The sequence below is a fragment of the Mobula hypostoma genome, chromosome 5 (assembly GCF_963921235.1).
Source record: "Mobula hypostoma chromosome 5, sMobHyp1.1, whole genome shotgun sequence".
Classification (NCBI taxonomy): domain Eukaryota; kingdom Metazoa; phylum Chordata; class Chondrichthyes; order Myliobatiformes; family Myliobatidae; genus Mobula; species Mobula hypostoma.
The window spans coordinates 194,630,307-194,645,459 of NC_086101.1; the positions used below are offsets into that span (position 1 = coordinate 194,630,307).

A 15,153-nucleotide genomic window follows, 5' to 3' on the forward strand; every position below is an offset into this window, starting at 1 on the left:
CCCCTCATTCCCACTCCATCTCCCCTCACCTTCTCCCTCATCCCCACCCCATCTTTCCCTCACCTTCCCCCTCATCCTCTCCCCATCTCTCCTCACCTTCCCCCTCATCCCCACCCCATCTCCCCTCACCTTCCCCCTCATCCCCACCCCATCTCCCCTCACCTTCTCCCTCATACCCACCCCATCTTTCCCTCACCTTCCCCCTCATCCTCTCCCCATCTCTCCTCACCTTCCCCCTCATCCTCACCCTATCTCCCCCTCACCTTCTCATCCTCACTCCATCTCTCCATCTCCCCTCTCTCTTGTTCATCTTCCTCACTTTCCTCCTGTCACCTTCACCCCAAATCACACCACCATCCCTTATCCACGTCCACCCCCTACCATATTACTGCCCCTCTTTCCCCCAGCGAGGCACTCCCTCAGTGCCATCCCTCCCATGGTGGGAATCTCCTTTGCTGCAGTATGGTGGTATGCTCTTATGGTGGGAAGCTCCCTCGGTACCACTCCTCTTATGGTGCGAAGCTCCCTCGGTACAGTACTTCTCCGTGTGCTCCCTCAGTGCCACCCCTCCCACGGTGGGAAGCTCCCTTGCTGCAGTACCTCTCCATGGGCTCCCTTCACCTTCCTGTCCCTGCCTATCCCTGTTTGTTTTTTGTTCTGCCCCATCACCAGCCGTGTTTAGAGGAAAATAAATCTGTGATCCGATAAACCAACAGAGGCATGGGGATAAACAGGGGAGCGGCCAGCCGGACGGGATTCAGGCTGGGCTGCAGACACCGGGGTGCGGACACCAGGGTGCGGACACCGGGGTGCGGACACCAGGGTGAGTACCATCTCTGTCAAAGCAAATCCCTTTCACCTCTGATAATACCTCGCCTGTCACGTTAATCTACAAAACCTCGGAATGCCTTCCAGAAAGTTCTGGAACAAAGGTGCACATATCTCTTTTCTCACTTTTTCTCATTATATTTTGGTTGAGGTACTTGCAAATCGATAGTACATATCACTGGAACCAGAATCAGGTTTAATGTCACTGACCGGTGAAGTTATTTGTTTTGGTGGCACTGGTACAATGCAAAACGTAAAGATGACTATAAATTAGAGTAAATGAAGTGAGGTACTGTTCATGGGCCGTTCAGAAACCTGGTGGTGGAGAGGAGAAGCCATGCCTGAATGTCGAATGTACGGCCTCTCTGGTGCTGCAAAACGATTCACGAGGATGTCGGTGGGACTGAGGCCTTGAGATAGAAAGAGGGACTGGACAGGCTGGGATTGTTCTTCAACACAATATGAGTGTGGTCCAACCAGGGCTTTAGAGAGCTGGACCGTTACCTCACCTGTTTAATATCACCGGCATCTGTCGTGAAATTGGCGGCTTTGCAGCAGCAATACAGTGAAATACATGATAATTAAAACTGTAAATTACCATTTAAAAAATATAAGATTAAATCAAATAGTGCAAAAAGAGAGTAAACATAGTGGACATGGTCAAAGAACACTGAGGCTGTCTACAAGAAGGGTCAGAGCCGTCTCTATTTCCTGGGGAGACTGAGGTCCTTTAACATCTGCCGGACGATACTGAGGATGTTCTACGAGTCTGTGGTGGCCAGTGCGATCATGTTTGCTGTTGTGTGCTGGGGCAGCAGGCTGAGGGTAGCAGACACCAACAGAATCAACAAACTCATTCGTAAGGCCAGTGATGTTGTGGGGATGGAACTGGACTCTCTGACGGTGGTGTCTGAAAAGAGGATGCTGTCTAAGTTGCATGCCATCTTGGACAATGTCTCCCATCCACTACATAATGTACTGGGTGGGCACAGGAGTACATTCAGCCAGAGACTCATTCCACCGAGATGCAGCGCAGAGCGTCATAGGAAGTCATTCCTGCCTGTGGCCATCAAACTTTACAACTCCTCCCTTGGAGGGTCAGACACCCTGAGCCGATAGGCTGGTCCTGGACTTATTTCATAATTTACTGGCATAATTTACATATTACTATTTAACTATTTATGGTTCTATTACTATTTATTCTTTATGGTGCAACTGTAACGAAAACCAATTTCCCCCGGGATCAATAAAGTATGACTATGACTATGAGTATTCATGAATGTGATGGCTGTTCCTGAAATGTTGAGTGTGTGTCTTCTGTAGTAACATGAACAACGCGCTGACAGACACTGAAGCTAGTGGCAGAGCTTTATTCAATAAAATGAGACACTCTTGGAGGAAGAGGCCCATTCGACAGAATATTACATGGCATTTTAGATGCTGGAGATCAAAGGTAACAGCAGGTTAATTCTGTAGTGACAATGTATCTGCAATGCTTCCTTTCAATTACAGATAATTTTCACACCTCCTTCTTCACACCCACACTATGAATGTTAATCAGCATTGTCTCGTTTGCAGTTAACTGGTGTCCACAGATCCAGGAAACTATTGTCCAGGGCTGCATTTAAATTTAACATACAATCCACGTTCAGGCCTAAAGATTCGTTGCTGAAATTAATACTTGCTATATACCCTAACTGCAGAGTAAGCCCTCACACGTTAGGCTCCTGTACTTCCTTGCTGATGGGAGCAAGGAGAAGGATGCATGTCCTGGGCGATGGGGGTCCGGAATGATGAGCCACCTTGAGGCAGTGCTGGGGAGGAGTTGCCTGTGATGGAGTCTAGTGGTAATAGTAGCAGTAGTATTTGTGAAATCACCCGAGAGGAGTGTGATAATCTCCTCAGGGTTTATCTATTGCTCAGTCCTCAGGCGGCTGTAAAGGCTGAACCGTGATCCATATATTCTGGTGCAATGTGGGCATGAGTTAGACATGACCGTGGTCAGTGTCTGTATCGGTGGCGACCGTGGTCGGTCTCTGGGTCGGTGGCGACCGTGGTGGGTGTCTGGGTCGGTGCCAACCGTGGTGGGTGTCTGTGTCGGTGGTGACTGTGGTCAGTGTCTGGGTCGGTGGCGACCGTGGTCGGTGTGTGTGTCGGTGGTGACCGTGGTCGGTGTCTGGGTGGGTGGTAACCGTGGGTGATGGAGGGGTTGAGGGTGAGGGATGGGTTGAGGGTGATGGAGGGTTTGAGGGTGAGGGATGGGTTGAGGGTGATGGCGGTTTTGAGGGTGAGGGATTGGTTGAGGGTGAGGGATGGGGAGAGGGGGATGGTGGGGATGAGAGCGAGGGATGAGTTGAGGGGGATGGAGGGGATGAGGGTGAGGGATGGGTTGAGAGGGATGGAGAGGATCAGGGTGAGGAATGGGTTGAGGGTGAGGGATGGGTTGAGGGTGAGGGATTGGTTGAGGGTGATAGAGGGGTTGAGGGTGAGGATGGGTTGAGGGTGATGGATGGGTTGAGGGTGAGGGATGGGTTGAGGGTGATGGAGGGGTTGAGGGTGGGGGATGGGTTGAGGGGGATGGTGGGGATGAGAGTGAGGGATGGGTTGAGGATGATGGAGGGGTTGAGGGTGAGGGATGGGTAGAGGGGGATGGAGGGGTTGAGGGTGAGGGATGGGTGGAGGGTGATGGAGGGGTTGAGGGTGAGGGATGGGTTGAGGGTGATGGAGGTGTTGAGGGTGAGAGATGGGTAGAGGGTGATGGAGAGGTTGAGGGTGATGGATGGGTTGAGGGTGATGGAGGGTTTGAGGGTGAGGGATGGGTTGAGGGTGATGGAGAGGTTGAGGGTGAGGGATGGGTTGAGGGTGATGGAGGTGTTGAGGGTGAGAGATGGGTAGAGGGTGATGGAGGGGTTGAGGGTGAGGGATGGGTTGAGGGTGATGGAGGGTTTGAGGGTGAGGGATGGGTTGAGAGTGAGGGATGGGTTGAGGGTGAGGGATGGCGAGAGGGGGATGGTGGGGATGAGAGCGAGGGATGAGTTGAGGGGGATGGAGGGGATGAGGGTGAGGGATGGGTTGAGGGTGATGGAGGGGTTGAGGGTGAGGGATGGGTTGAGGGTGATGGAGGGGTTGAGGGTGAGGGATGGGTTGAGGGGGATGGTGGGGATGAGAGTGAGGGATGGGTTGAGGATGATGGAGGGGTTGAGGGTGAGGGATGGGAGAAGGGGATGGAGGGGTTGAGGGTGAGGGATGGGTGGAGGGTGATGGAGGGGTTGAGGGTGAGGGATGGGTTGAGGGTGATGGAGGGGTTGAGGGTGAGGGATGGGTTGAGGGTGATGGAGGTGTTAAGAGTGAGAGATGGGTAGAGGGTGATGGAGAGGTTGAGGGTGATGGATGGGTTGAGGGTGATGGAGGGTTTGAGGGTGAGGGATGGGTTGAGGGTGATGGAGAGGTTGAGGGTGAGGGATGGGTTGAGGGTGATGGAGGTGTTGAGGGTGAGAGATGGGTAGAGGGTGATGGAGGGGTTGAGGGTGAGGGATGGGTTGAGGGTGATGGAGGGTTTGAGGGTGAGGGATGGGTTGAGAGTGAGGGATGGGTTGAGGGTGAGGGATGGCGAGAGGGGGATGGTGGGGATGAGAGTGAGGGATGAGTTGAGGGGGATGGAGGGGATGAGGGTGAGGGATGGGTTGAGGGTGATGGAGGGGTTGAGGGTGGGGGATGGGTTGAGGGGGATGGTGGGGATGAGAGTGAGGGATGGGTTGAGGATGATGGAGGGGTTGAGGGTGAGGGATGGGCAGAGGGAGATGGAGGGGTTGAGGGTGAGGGATGGGTAGAGGGTGATGGAGGAGTTGAGGGTGAGGGATGGGTTGAGGGTGATGGAGGGGTTGAGGGTGAGAGATGGGTAGAGGGTGATGGAGGGGTTGAGGGTGATGGATGGGTTGAGGGTGATGGAGGGTTTGAGGGTGAGGGATGGGTTGAGGGTGATGGAGGGGTTGTGGGTGAGGGATGGGTAGAGGGGGATGGAGGGGTTGAGGGTGAGGGATGGGTAGAGGGTGATGGAGGGGTTGAGGGTGAGGGATGGGTTGAGGGTGATGGAGGGGTTGTGGGTGAGGGATGGGTAGAGGGGGATGGAGGGGTTGAGGGTGAGGGATGGGTTGAGGGGGATGGTGGGGATGAGAGTGATGGATGGGATGAGGGTGAGGGATGGGTTGAGGGTGAGGGATGGGTAGAGGGTGATGGAGGGGTTGAGGGTGAGGGATGGGTTGAGGGTGATGGAGGGGTTGAGGGTGAGGGATGGGTTGAGAGTGAGGGATGGGTTGAGGGTGAGGGATGTCGAGAGGGGGATGGTGGGGATGAGAGTGAGGGATAAGTTGAGGGGGATGGAGGGGATGAGGGTGAGGGATGGGTTGAGGGGGATGGAGGGGATGAGGGTGAGGGATGGGTTGAGGGTGAGGGATGGGTTGAGGGTGATAGAGGGGTTGAGGGTGAGGGATGGCTTGAGTGATGGAGGGGTTGAGGGTGAGGGATGGGTTGAGGGTGATGGAGGGGTTGAGGGTGAGGGATGGGTTGAGGGGGATGGATGGGTTGAGAGTGAGGGATGGGTTGAGGGTGACGGAGGGGTTGAGGGTGATGGAGGGATTGAGGGTGAGGGAGGGGTTGAGGGTGAGGGATGGGAGAGGGGGACGGAGGAGGGTGAGGGATGGGTTGAGGGTGATGGTGGGGTTGTGGGTGAGGGATGGGTAGAGGGGGATGGAGGGGTTGAGGGTGAGGGATGGGTTGAGGGGGATGGTGGGGATGAGAGTGATGGATGGGATGAGGGTGAGGGATGGGTTGAGGGTGAGGGATGGGAGAGGGGGACGGAGGAGGGGGTGAGGGATGGGTTGAGGGTGATGGAGGGGTTGTGGGTGAGGGATGGGTAGAGGGGGATGGAGGGGTTGAGGGTGAGGGATGGGTAGAGGGTGATGGAGGGTTTGAGGGTGAGGGATGGGTTGAGGGTGAGGGATGGGTTGAGGGTGATGGATGGGTTGAGGGTGATGGAGGGTTTGAGGGTGAGGGATGGGTTGAGAGTGAGGGATGGGTTGAGGTTGAGGGATGGGGAGAGGGGGATGGTGGGGATGAAAGCGAGGGATGAGTTGAGGGGGATGGAGGGGATGAGGGTGAGGGATGGGTTGAGGGTGAGGGAAGGCTTGAGAGTGATGGAGGGGTTGAGGGTGATGGAGGGGTTGAGGGTGAGTGATGGGTTGAGGGGGGATGTGTTGAGGGTGAGGGATAGGTTGAGGGTGACGGAGGGGTTGAGGGTGATGGAGGGGTTGAGGGTGAGGGAGGGACTGAGGGTGAGGGATGGGAGAGGGGGACGGAGGAGTTGAGGGTGAGGGATGGGTTGAGGGGGATGGTGGGGATGAGAGTGATGGATGGGATGAGGTTGAGGGATGGGTTGAGGGTGAGGGATGGGTAGAGGGTGATGGAGGGGTTGAGGGTGAGGGATGGCGAGAGGGGGATGGTGGGGATGAGAGCGAGTGATGAGTTGAGCGGGATGGAGGGGATGAGGGTGAGGGATGGGTTGAGGGGGATGGAGGGGATGAGGGTGAGGGAGGGGATGAGGGTGAGGGATGGGTTGAGGGTGATAGAGGGGTTGAGGGTGAGGGAAGGCTTGAGAGTGATGGAGGGGTTGAGGGTGAGGGATGGGTTGAGGGTGATGGAGGGGTTGAGGGTGAGGGATGGGTTGATGGGATGGATGGGTTGAGGGTGAGGGATGGGTTGAGGGTGACGGAGGGGTTGAGGGTGATGGAGGGGTTGAGGGTGAGGGAGGGGTTGAGGGTGAGGGATGGGTTGAGGGTGATGGAGGGGTTGTGGGTGAGGGATGGGTAGAGGGGGATGGAGGGGTTGAGGGTGAGGGATGGGTTGAGGGGGATGGTGGGGATGAGAGTGATGGATGGGATGAGGGTGAGGGATGGGTTGAGGGTGAGGGATGGATAGAGGGTGATGGAGGGGTTGAGGGTGAGGGATGGGTTGAGGGTGATGGTGGGGATGAGAGTGAGGGATGGGTAGAGGGGGATGGAGGGGTTGAGGGTGAGGGATGGGTTGTGGGTGATGGAGGGGTTGAGGGTGAGGGATGGGTAGAGGGGGATGGAGGGGTTGAGGGGGATGGTGGGGATGAGAATGATGGATGGGATGAGGGTGAGGGATGGGAGAGGGGGACGGAGGAGTTGAGGGTGAGGGATGGGTTGAGGGGGATGGAGGGGTTGAGGGTGAGGGATGGGTTGAGGGGGATGGTGGGGATGAGAGTGATGGATGGGATGAGGGTGAGGGATGGGTTGAGGGTGAGGGATGGGTAGAGGGTGATGGAGGGTTGAGGGTGAGGGATGGGTTGTGGGTGATGGAGGGTTTGAGGGTGAGGGATGGGTTGAGAGTGAGGGATGGGTTGAGGGTGAGGGATGGGGAGAGGGAGATGGTGGGGATGAGAGCGAGGGATGAGTTGAGGGGGATGGAGGTGATGAGGGTGAGGGATGGGTTGAAGGTGAGGGATGGGTTGAGGGTGATGGGGGGTTGAGGGTGAGGTAAAGCTTGAGCGTGATGGAGGGGTTGAGGGTGAGGGATGGGTTGAAGGTGATGGAGGGGTTGAGGGTGAGGGATGGGTTGAGGGGGATGGATGGGTTGAGGGGGATGGATGGGTTGAGGGTGAGGGATGGGTTGAGGGTGATGGAGGGGTTGTGGGTGAGGGATGGGTAGAGGGGGATGGAGGGGTTGAGGGTGAGGGATGGGTTGAGAGGGATGGTGGTGATGAGAGTGATGGATGGGATGAGGGTGAGGGATGGGTTGAGGGTGATGGACGGGTTGAGGGTGAGGGATGGGTTGAGGGTGATGGAGGGGTTGAGGGTGAGGGATGGGTTGAGGGTGATGGTGGGGATGAGAGTGAGGGATGGGTAGAGGGGGATGGAGGGGTTGAGGGGGATGGTGGGGATGAGAATGATGGATGGGATGAGGGTGAGGGATGTGTTGAGGATGAGGGATGTGTTGAGGTTGATGGAGGGGTTGAGGGTGAGGGATGGGTTGAGGGTGATGGAGGGGTTGAGGGTGAGGGATGGGTTGAGGGGGATGGTGGGGATGAGAGTGATGGAGGGGTTGAGGGTGAGGGAGGGGTTGAGGGTGATGAGGGGTTGAGGGTGAGGGATGGGTTGAGGGGGATGGTGGGGATGAGAGTGATGGATGGGATGAGTGTGAGGGATGGGTTGAGGGCAAGGGATGGGTTGAGGGTGATGGAGGGGTTGAGGGTGAGGGATGAGTTGAGGGTGGTGGAGGGGTTGAGGGTGAGGGATGGTTTGAGGGTGATGGAGGGATTCAGGGTGAGGGATGGGTTGAGGGTGGAGGGGTTGAGGGTGAGGGATGGGTTGTGGGTGAGGGATGGGTTGAGGGTGATGGAGGGGATGAGGGTGAGGGATGGGTTGAGGGTGATGGATGGGTTGAGGGTGAGGGATGGGTTGAGGGTGATGGAGGGGTTGAGGGTGAGGGATGGGTTGAGGGTGATGGAGGGGTTGAGGGTGAGGGATGGGTTGAGGGTGATGGAGGGGTTGAGGGTGAGGGATGGGTTGAGGGGGATGGAGGGGATGAGGGTGAGGGATGGGTTGAGGGTGATGGAGGGTTTGAGGGTGAGAGAGGGGTTGAGGGTGAGGGATGGGAGAGGGGGACGGAGGAGTTGAGAGTGAGGGATGGGGTGAGGGTGATGGAGGGGTTGAGGGTGAGGGATGCGTAGAGGGGGATGGAGGGGTTGAGGGTGAGGGATGGGTTGAGGGGGATGGTGGGGATGAGAGTGATGGATGGGATGAGGGTGATGGAGGGGTTGAGGGTGATGGATGAGTTAAGGGGGATGGTGGGGATGAGAGTGATGGATGGGATGAGGGTGAGGGATGTGTTGAGGGTGAGGGATGTGTTGAGGGTGATGGAGGGGTTGAGCGTGAGGGATGGGATGAGGGTGATGGAGGGGTTGAGGGTGAGGGATGGGTTGAGGGTGATGGAGGGGTTGAGGGTGAGGGATGGGTTGAGGGTGAGGGATGGGTTGAGGGGGATGGTGGGGATGAGAGTGATTGATGGGATGAGGGTGAGGGATGGGTTGAGGGGGATGGAGGGGTTGAGGCTGAGGGATGGGTTGAGGGTGATGGAGGGGTTGAGGCTGAGGGATGGGTTGAGGGTGATGGAGGGGTTGAGGGTGAGGGATGGGTTGAGGGTGATGGAGGGGATGAGAGTGATGGATGGGTTGAGGGTGAGGGATGGGATGAGGGTGATGGATGGGTTGAGGGTGAGGGACGGGTTGAGGGTGATGGAGGGATTCAGGGTGAGGGACGGGTTGAGGGTGATGGAGGGGTTGAGGGTGAGGGATGGGTTGAGGGTGATGGAGGGTTTGAGGGTGAGGGATGGGTTGAGGGTGATGGAGGGGTTGAGGGTGGATGGGTTGAGGGTGATGGAGGGGTTGAGGGTGAGGGATGGGTTGAGGGGGATGGTGGGGATGAGAGTGATGGACGGGATGAGGGTGAGGGATGGGTTGAGGGTGAGGGATGGGTTGAGGGTGATGGAGGGGATGAGGGTGACTGAAGTGGTAAGTTTGAAGGGCGTTTATGTTGAACAGGAGGTTTTGGGGCTGAGGAGCTCCTGCTTATCCCAGTGTTGCCTTTGTGGGTGTGTTTCAGACTGAGTTCAGCCCATCGGTAGCCTGCTATCCTTGTGAGATGGGGACGGAGTGCACACCCCTCCATCTGGTACTGCTGGGCCTGTGTGTGGGTGGCACCCTGGCCTGTTACTGCGATCACTACCCTTGGAGCCCGTGGGCGAGCTGCTCCATGACCTGTGGGGGCGGACAGAGCACCCGGCACAGGTCAGAGTCCACAAGAGCAAAGGAAGTACAGAGGGGTAAAGGAAGGTAGGGAGGAGAGGAGGGAGAGGGGAGTGGTGACAGGATGAGGGGTGAGGAGGGTGCGGAAGAGCACAGGAGTTGAGCAGGGGCAAGGAGGGAAGAAGAGGGAGAAATAGTTAAGGAGGGGGAAGAGGGAGGGAAGGGAGAAGAGTGCAGAGGGAGAGAAGGGGGAAGATGAGGGAGGGAGAGGAGGAGGAGGAGAAGGTGAGGGCTGGAGGAGGAGGGAAGGAGAGGATAAGGAGGGTGAGGTGGTGGTGGTGGAGGAAGGGGAGCAGGAGGGGTTGGAGGAGGTGGGAGGAAGAGAAGGAGGAAATAGAGTTTGAGGGTGAGGGTGATGGGGTGGACGAGGAGGGTGAGGGTGTGGAGGAGGGGAGGTGGAGTGGGGAGGGGAAGTGGAGGGGAGGAGGAGGAGCGAGGGAAGTTGAGTGGAGGAGTAGGTGGGAGGGGATGGAGGAGGAGGGTGAAGAGGGTGAGGAAGAGGAGGAGGAGGGGAGGAGGGGAGGTAGGGAGTAGAGGGACAAGGATGAGGAGGTTTCTGCCGTCACTAGCTGCCCTGTACCCACCACAGGCAGTTCATCAGGGATGAGTACTTCACCAAGTTCAACTGTGAAACACTGTGCTCCCCCGGGGAGGAGAGCACCGCCTGTAACTTGGCCGGCTGTAGCACCTCCTGTACCATCGGAGACTGGTCATCCTGGTCATCCTGTGATCCCTGTGCCCGGAAACAGGTAACAGTGCGTACCCACTCCAGCCCTGAACTCAGTCTCACACTGACCCTACCCCTGACCTTCCACCGAGCCCCTGTCTCCTGTCTCCAACCCCTGACCGCTGACACAATCCCAAACCCTGACACAATCCTAAACCCTGACATCCGACCCAATCCCAAACCCTGACCTCTGACATAACCCTACACACTGACATCTGACATAACCCTACACACTGACCTCTGTCACAGTCCCAAACCCTGACCTCTGTCACAGTCCCAGACCCTGATCTCTGACACAGTCCCAAACCCTGACCTCTGACACAACCCTACACACTGACCTCTGTCACAATCCCAGACCCTAGCTCTTCCCAATCCCAAACCCTGACCTCTGACACAACTCTACACACTGACCTCTGTCACAATCCCAGACCCTAGCTCTTCCCAATCCCAAACCCTGACCTCTGACACAACCCTACACACTCTGATACAATCCCAGACCCTGACCTCTGACCCAATCCCGGACCCTGACCGCCAGCCATGACCACCTTTGCAATCTCAAACTCGAAGTTCCTCGTTCATTGTAAATTTATAGTCAAAATCAGCATATACATCCCCGCGATTCATTTTCTTGCGGGGCATTGGCAGTAGAACGAAGGAATACAGTGGAATCAGTGTAAAGCTGCACACAAAGACAGACAAACAACCAATGTGAAAAAGCAGACAATGTGTGCGTACAAACATGTAGATAAATAAAATGTATGCCATCGTTTTGGATATGGCCAATTAGGCAAAGTTTCTGGAAATAGTTAAAGAGGTATGAAAACATAAGCTAATATAACTGAGTAACTAGTGATGTATTTAACTGAAATACAGAGCAAATTAGAAAACCACCAATACTACATTACTATAAAACTGTGTATTAGTTGCTAATAATTATCGACGGAGGAAATCATCCAGTGTATCCTGCTATGTTCTTTTGATTGACAATTAACAAAATTAATAAAATCAGCACCAACTCGTCAGATAATGGACAATTGTATCCTCCAAATCTTAATTTTCATTGTAAAATTCAAGATGATTATCGATACTTTCAAATTCTTCATAGTCCCTAATTTGTTGAAGTAGTGAAATTGTTTCATTTTCACTTCCTGGCATCTCCAAGCCCACAAAGCAAAAGAGTTCCGAATTGTCTTATTGCTTATTTCTCTCCGACTATGAGTGACAAAAATCGCTACTTTTTGAACACAAGCACATAAGTGATACTATTTACAAACCGTTTGTTCTACATACAGTGTAACATCAAACAGCCACGCAAGTTCACACCACTGACGCTGGTTAGGAACTCTTTGGCAATGGCCTCCTGCCCCAATTAAGAGAAATCGTGTCCCAAATGAGCAAAGGGCATCCTGGCTTTGTTCTCAATTAGTTTTTGTTCCTGAAGAGTTGTTCCAATCAAGTGGTTGTCCTGATTAGCTGGTGGCTCAATTAACCAGAATCCACTGTATTGAGAACAAGAGTTATAGAGTCTTTGAAAGTGGGTCTATAGGTTATGGAATCAGTTCAGTGCTGAGGGGAGAGAAGTTGTCCACACTTGTTCAGGAGCTTGGTGGCAGAAGGTAATCGAAGTTTCTGAACCTGATGGTGTGAGGCCCAAGACTCCTGTACCTCCTGCATTACAGCACCAACCTGATTTCTCTTTCATTCATTCCCTGCTGACTTTGCCCAATCTGAGTTATCTCCTACTGTATCATCATTGCCAACACTCCCTCCTTGTTCAGGAGTCCCTGGATGTGTGCTGAACGAAACGAGGGTCCCCGAAGTCTATAGGAATGCACCCCTATCTCTGTGGGCAGCTCTGTCAAAAGACCAGAGTGATGACACACAGCTCTCGAGGGTTTGTCCCTGTCTATCCCACTTCCAGTTTATTACTGATACCAGTTCAGAGAATAGGACAGGGTGAGTGAGCCAGGGCTTTTATCTTTGGAGTGAAGGAGGTTGAGATGTGTTGCTCTGGATTTCTGGTATCTGCAGGATCTCTTGAACTTGACCCCCTTGTTTGTCTCCAACATCACTCACCTCCCCAACTCTATGGTAGGGAAGTTCATGGGATCCTGAGGTCCACCTGCCCTGGAACCTCCACTGTCCACCCAGTTCCAGCCCACTGCCCACAGTTCCCCATTCCCTCTGATCCCTCTCTCCACAGTTTCGTTCCAGGAAGCTGGTGGCACCAGCTGAGTTCGGGGGTCGGTGTGAGCAGGTGGCGATGACCGATGACCGACGCTGTCTGCCTACTGCCTTCTGCGACATTCAACAAACAGAATGTGTCAATACGTTCCGCTGTCAGAACGGTGAGCCCCTCTCCTTCCTTGTACCCCTCTTCTCACCCTCCATTCTCTTTAGTGTTGCCTGCACCCGCTTTGTCTACAATATCCCACTCATCCCAGTTCTGTTACAGGAAGCCATTGGTCTCTCCCTTCCTTTCTGCCCTTCCCACTCCTTCCCCCTCACACCAATCCCCCTCCCTCTCCTCCACCTCCCATCCCTCCCCCTTCCCTTCTCTTCTCCCACATTCTCCCCTTGTGCATTTAATATTTGAGTGATTTTGTAAATATATTGTTTAATTAAGCATTCTTTGTTGTTTACATAATTCATTATGGGTTATATGTAAAAGTAAGTGAATGGCATACGTCATCATGCCACCCTGTCATACGTGAGCACCTCACCAAGGTAAAATAATGAAGTAGACATATTTATCCAAGGGCTTCCATGTTTTTCTTTTCATTAGCTTTTGGACTTACAAAACATAATATCTTTCTCCTCCCCTCCCTCCCCTCCCTCTCCTCCTCCCCTTTCTTCTACCCCTTGTCTCCTTCCCTCCACCTTGCTCCCTCCCTTCCCTTTGCCATGGGATGAGGGACGAGCATCCATCATCCTGGGTCGGCCTTGTCCTGGGCCTGGCCGTAGTGGCCATTCACAGACACTCGGTGGTTCTACCCTGAGTCGACTGCCTGCCCCATGTTCTGGGGTAGTGCCCATGCCTGGGTGTCCCGGTAAAAGGGAGTAGGTGGGTGCCCTACCCCGAAGGGTTCAAGGTGTGGGAGGGGCTATTGGTGGAGTCAGTTCAATCGTTCAGTGCCCTCGTTTCTACGCCAACTGTCCCCTGTCATACTCACCCCTTCTCACTCTCTCTACCATTTCACACACCCTTCTGTCCTCTCCTCCTCTCTTCCTCTTCCTCCCTCCACCCTCTCCTCATTTTTTCTCCCTCTACCTCCCTTCTGCCCCTCTCCCCTTTACCCAGCTCCCCTCCTTGCCTGCTCATATATCTTTCTGTTCTCCACTTTATCCCTTCCCCCCTTTCCCTCATCACACCTCATCTCCTCCCCTCTCCTTTCCCTCATCACACCTCATCTCTTCCCCTCTCCTTTCCCTCATCACACCTCATCTCTTCCCCTCTCCTTTCCCTCATCACACCTCATCTCTTCCCCTCTCCTTTCCCTCATCACACCTCATCTCCTCCCCTCTCCTTTCCCTCTCCTTTCCCTCATCACACCTCATCTCTTCCCCTCTCCTTTCCCTCATCACACCTCATCTCCTCCCGTCTCTCCATTCCTCCCTCTCCCACACCCTCCTCCCTCCCGTCCCTCCCTCCTTTTTATTGCTCTCTTATACTCCCTCCTCACACCAATTTCTCTTTCCCATTTCTCCCCTCTCTTCCTCCCTCCCCTCTCTTCCCCCTTTCCCTTCCTCCCCTCTCTCTTCCCCTTCCCATGCCCCCAACATCACCTCTCCCCGTCTCTTCCTTCACTACCTCCCCCACCCCCTCCCTTTTCCCCCTTCCACCATCCCCTGTCCTCCCCTCCCTCTTCCCCTTCCCCACTACCTCCTCTCTCCTCTCCCCATCCCCCTCAACCCGCTCCCCTCCTTCTTGCGTCCCTCATCTTCCCTTGCCCTCTTCTCCCACCCTTGCCTCCTCCATGCTATCCCAATCCACCCCCTCCTCTCCACTCTTCCTCTCTCTTCCTGCTCCCACCATCACTGCCACTCTCTCCTCGCTGTCTACGCACACTGTTTGACTCTCACCGACAACCTCTCCGCTCCCCGAACCGCGCTCTGTTCCAGGCCGCTGTATTGACCTTTCGCTGAGGTGCAACGGGGAACATAACTGCGGAGACGGTTCGGATGAAGACGGATGCCCGAAACGGGACCCTCCATGTCCGCGTGATGTGCAACAGCTCCCGGGAGCCCAGCTCATTGGGAGCGGGTAGGAGTGAGACTATTGTTCGGAGTTTGGGGTTTAGGGTGGGAGGTGGGGTCAGGGTAGGAGTGAGACTATTGTTCGAGGTTGGGGTTTAGGGTGGGAGGTGGGTTTAGGGTGAGAGGTGGGATCAGGGGAGGAGTGAGACTATTTGAGGTGGGGTTTAGGGTGGGAGGTGGGGTCAGGGGAGGAGTGAAACTGTTGTTCGAGGTTGGGGTTTAGGGTGGGAGGTGGGTTTAGGGTGAGAGGTGGGATCAGGGGAGGAGTGAGACTATTTGAGGTGGGGTTTAGGGTGGGAGGTGGGGTCAGGGTAGGAGTGAGACTATTGTTCGAGGTTGGGGTTTAGGGTGGGAGGTGGGGTCAGGGTAGGAGTGAGACTATTGTTCGAGGTTGGGGTTTAGGGTGGGAGGTGGGGTCAGGGGGGGAGTGAGACTATTGTTCGAGGTTGGGGTTTAGGGT

At 55.0% G+C, this 15,153-nt stretch overlaps 2 protein-coding genes across 2 annotated transcripts in view; one reads left to right on the forward strand and one right to left on the reverse strand.

Annotated features, from left to right (window-relative positions):
- Positions 1 to 712: 712 nt before the first annotated feature.
- The window catches only part of LOC134347262 (complement component C6-like), a 72,057-nt gene continuing 57,616 nt past the window's right edge, over positions 713 to 15,153 (forward strand). Inside the window, exons 1-5 of the mRNA XM_063049636.1 lie at positions 713 to 823; positions 9,507 to 9,691; positions 10,299 to 10,458; positions 12,640 to 12,784; positions 14,559 to 14,700. Coding sequence (XP_062905706.1) covers positions 9,546 to 9,691; positions 10,299 to 10,458; positions 12,640 to 12,784; positions 14,559 to 14,700 — 593 coding nt within the window. The 5' untranslated portion in view covers positions 713 to 823; positions 9,507 to 9,545. The remainder of the gene's footprint in view (positions 824 to 9,506; positions 9,692 to 10,298; positions 10,459 to 12,639; positions 12,785 to 14,558; positions 14,701 to 15,153) is intronic.
- LOC134347360 (cell surface glycoprotein 1-like) lies at positions 3,473 to 6,895 on the reverse strand (the record flags this gene model as incomplete). Its single annotated transcript, XM_063049752.1, has 4 exons — positions 3,473 to 4,002; positions 4,047 to 4,932; positions 6,246 to 6,435; positions 6,585 to 6,895. Coding segments are annotated over 4 exons (1,917 nt in total), but the record flags the coding sequence as incomplete, so codon positions are not given.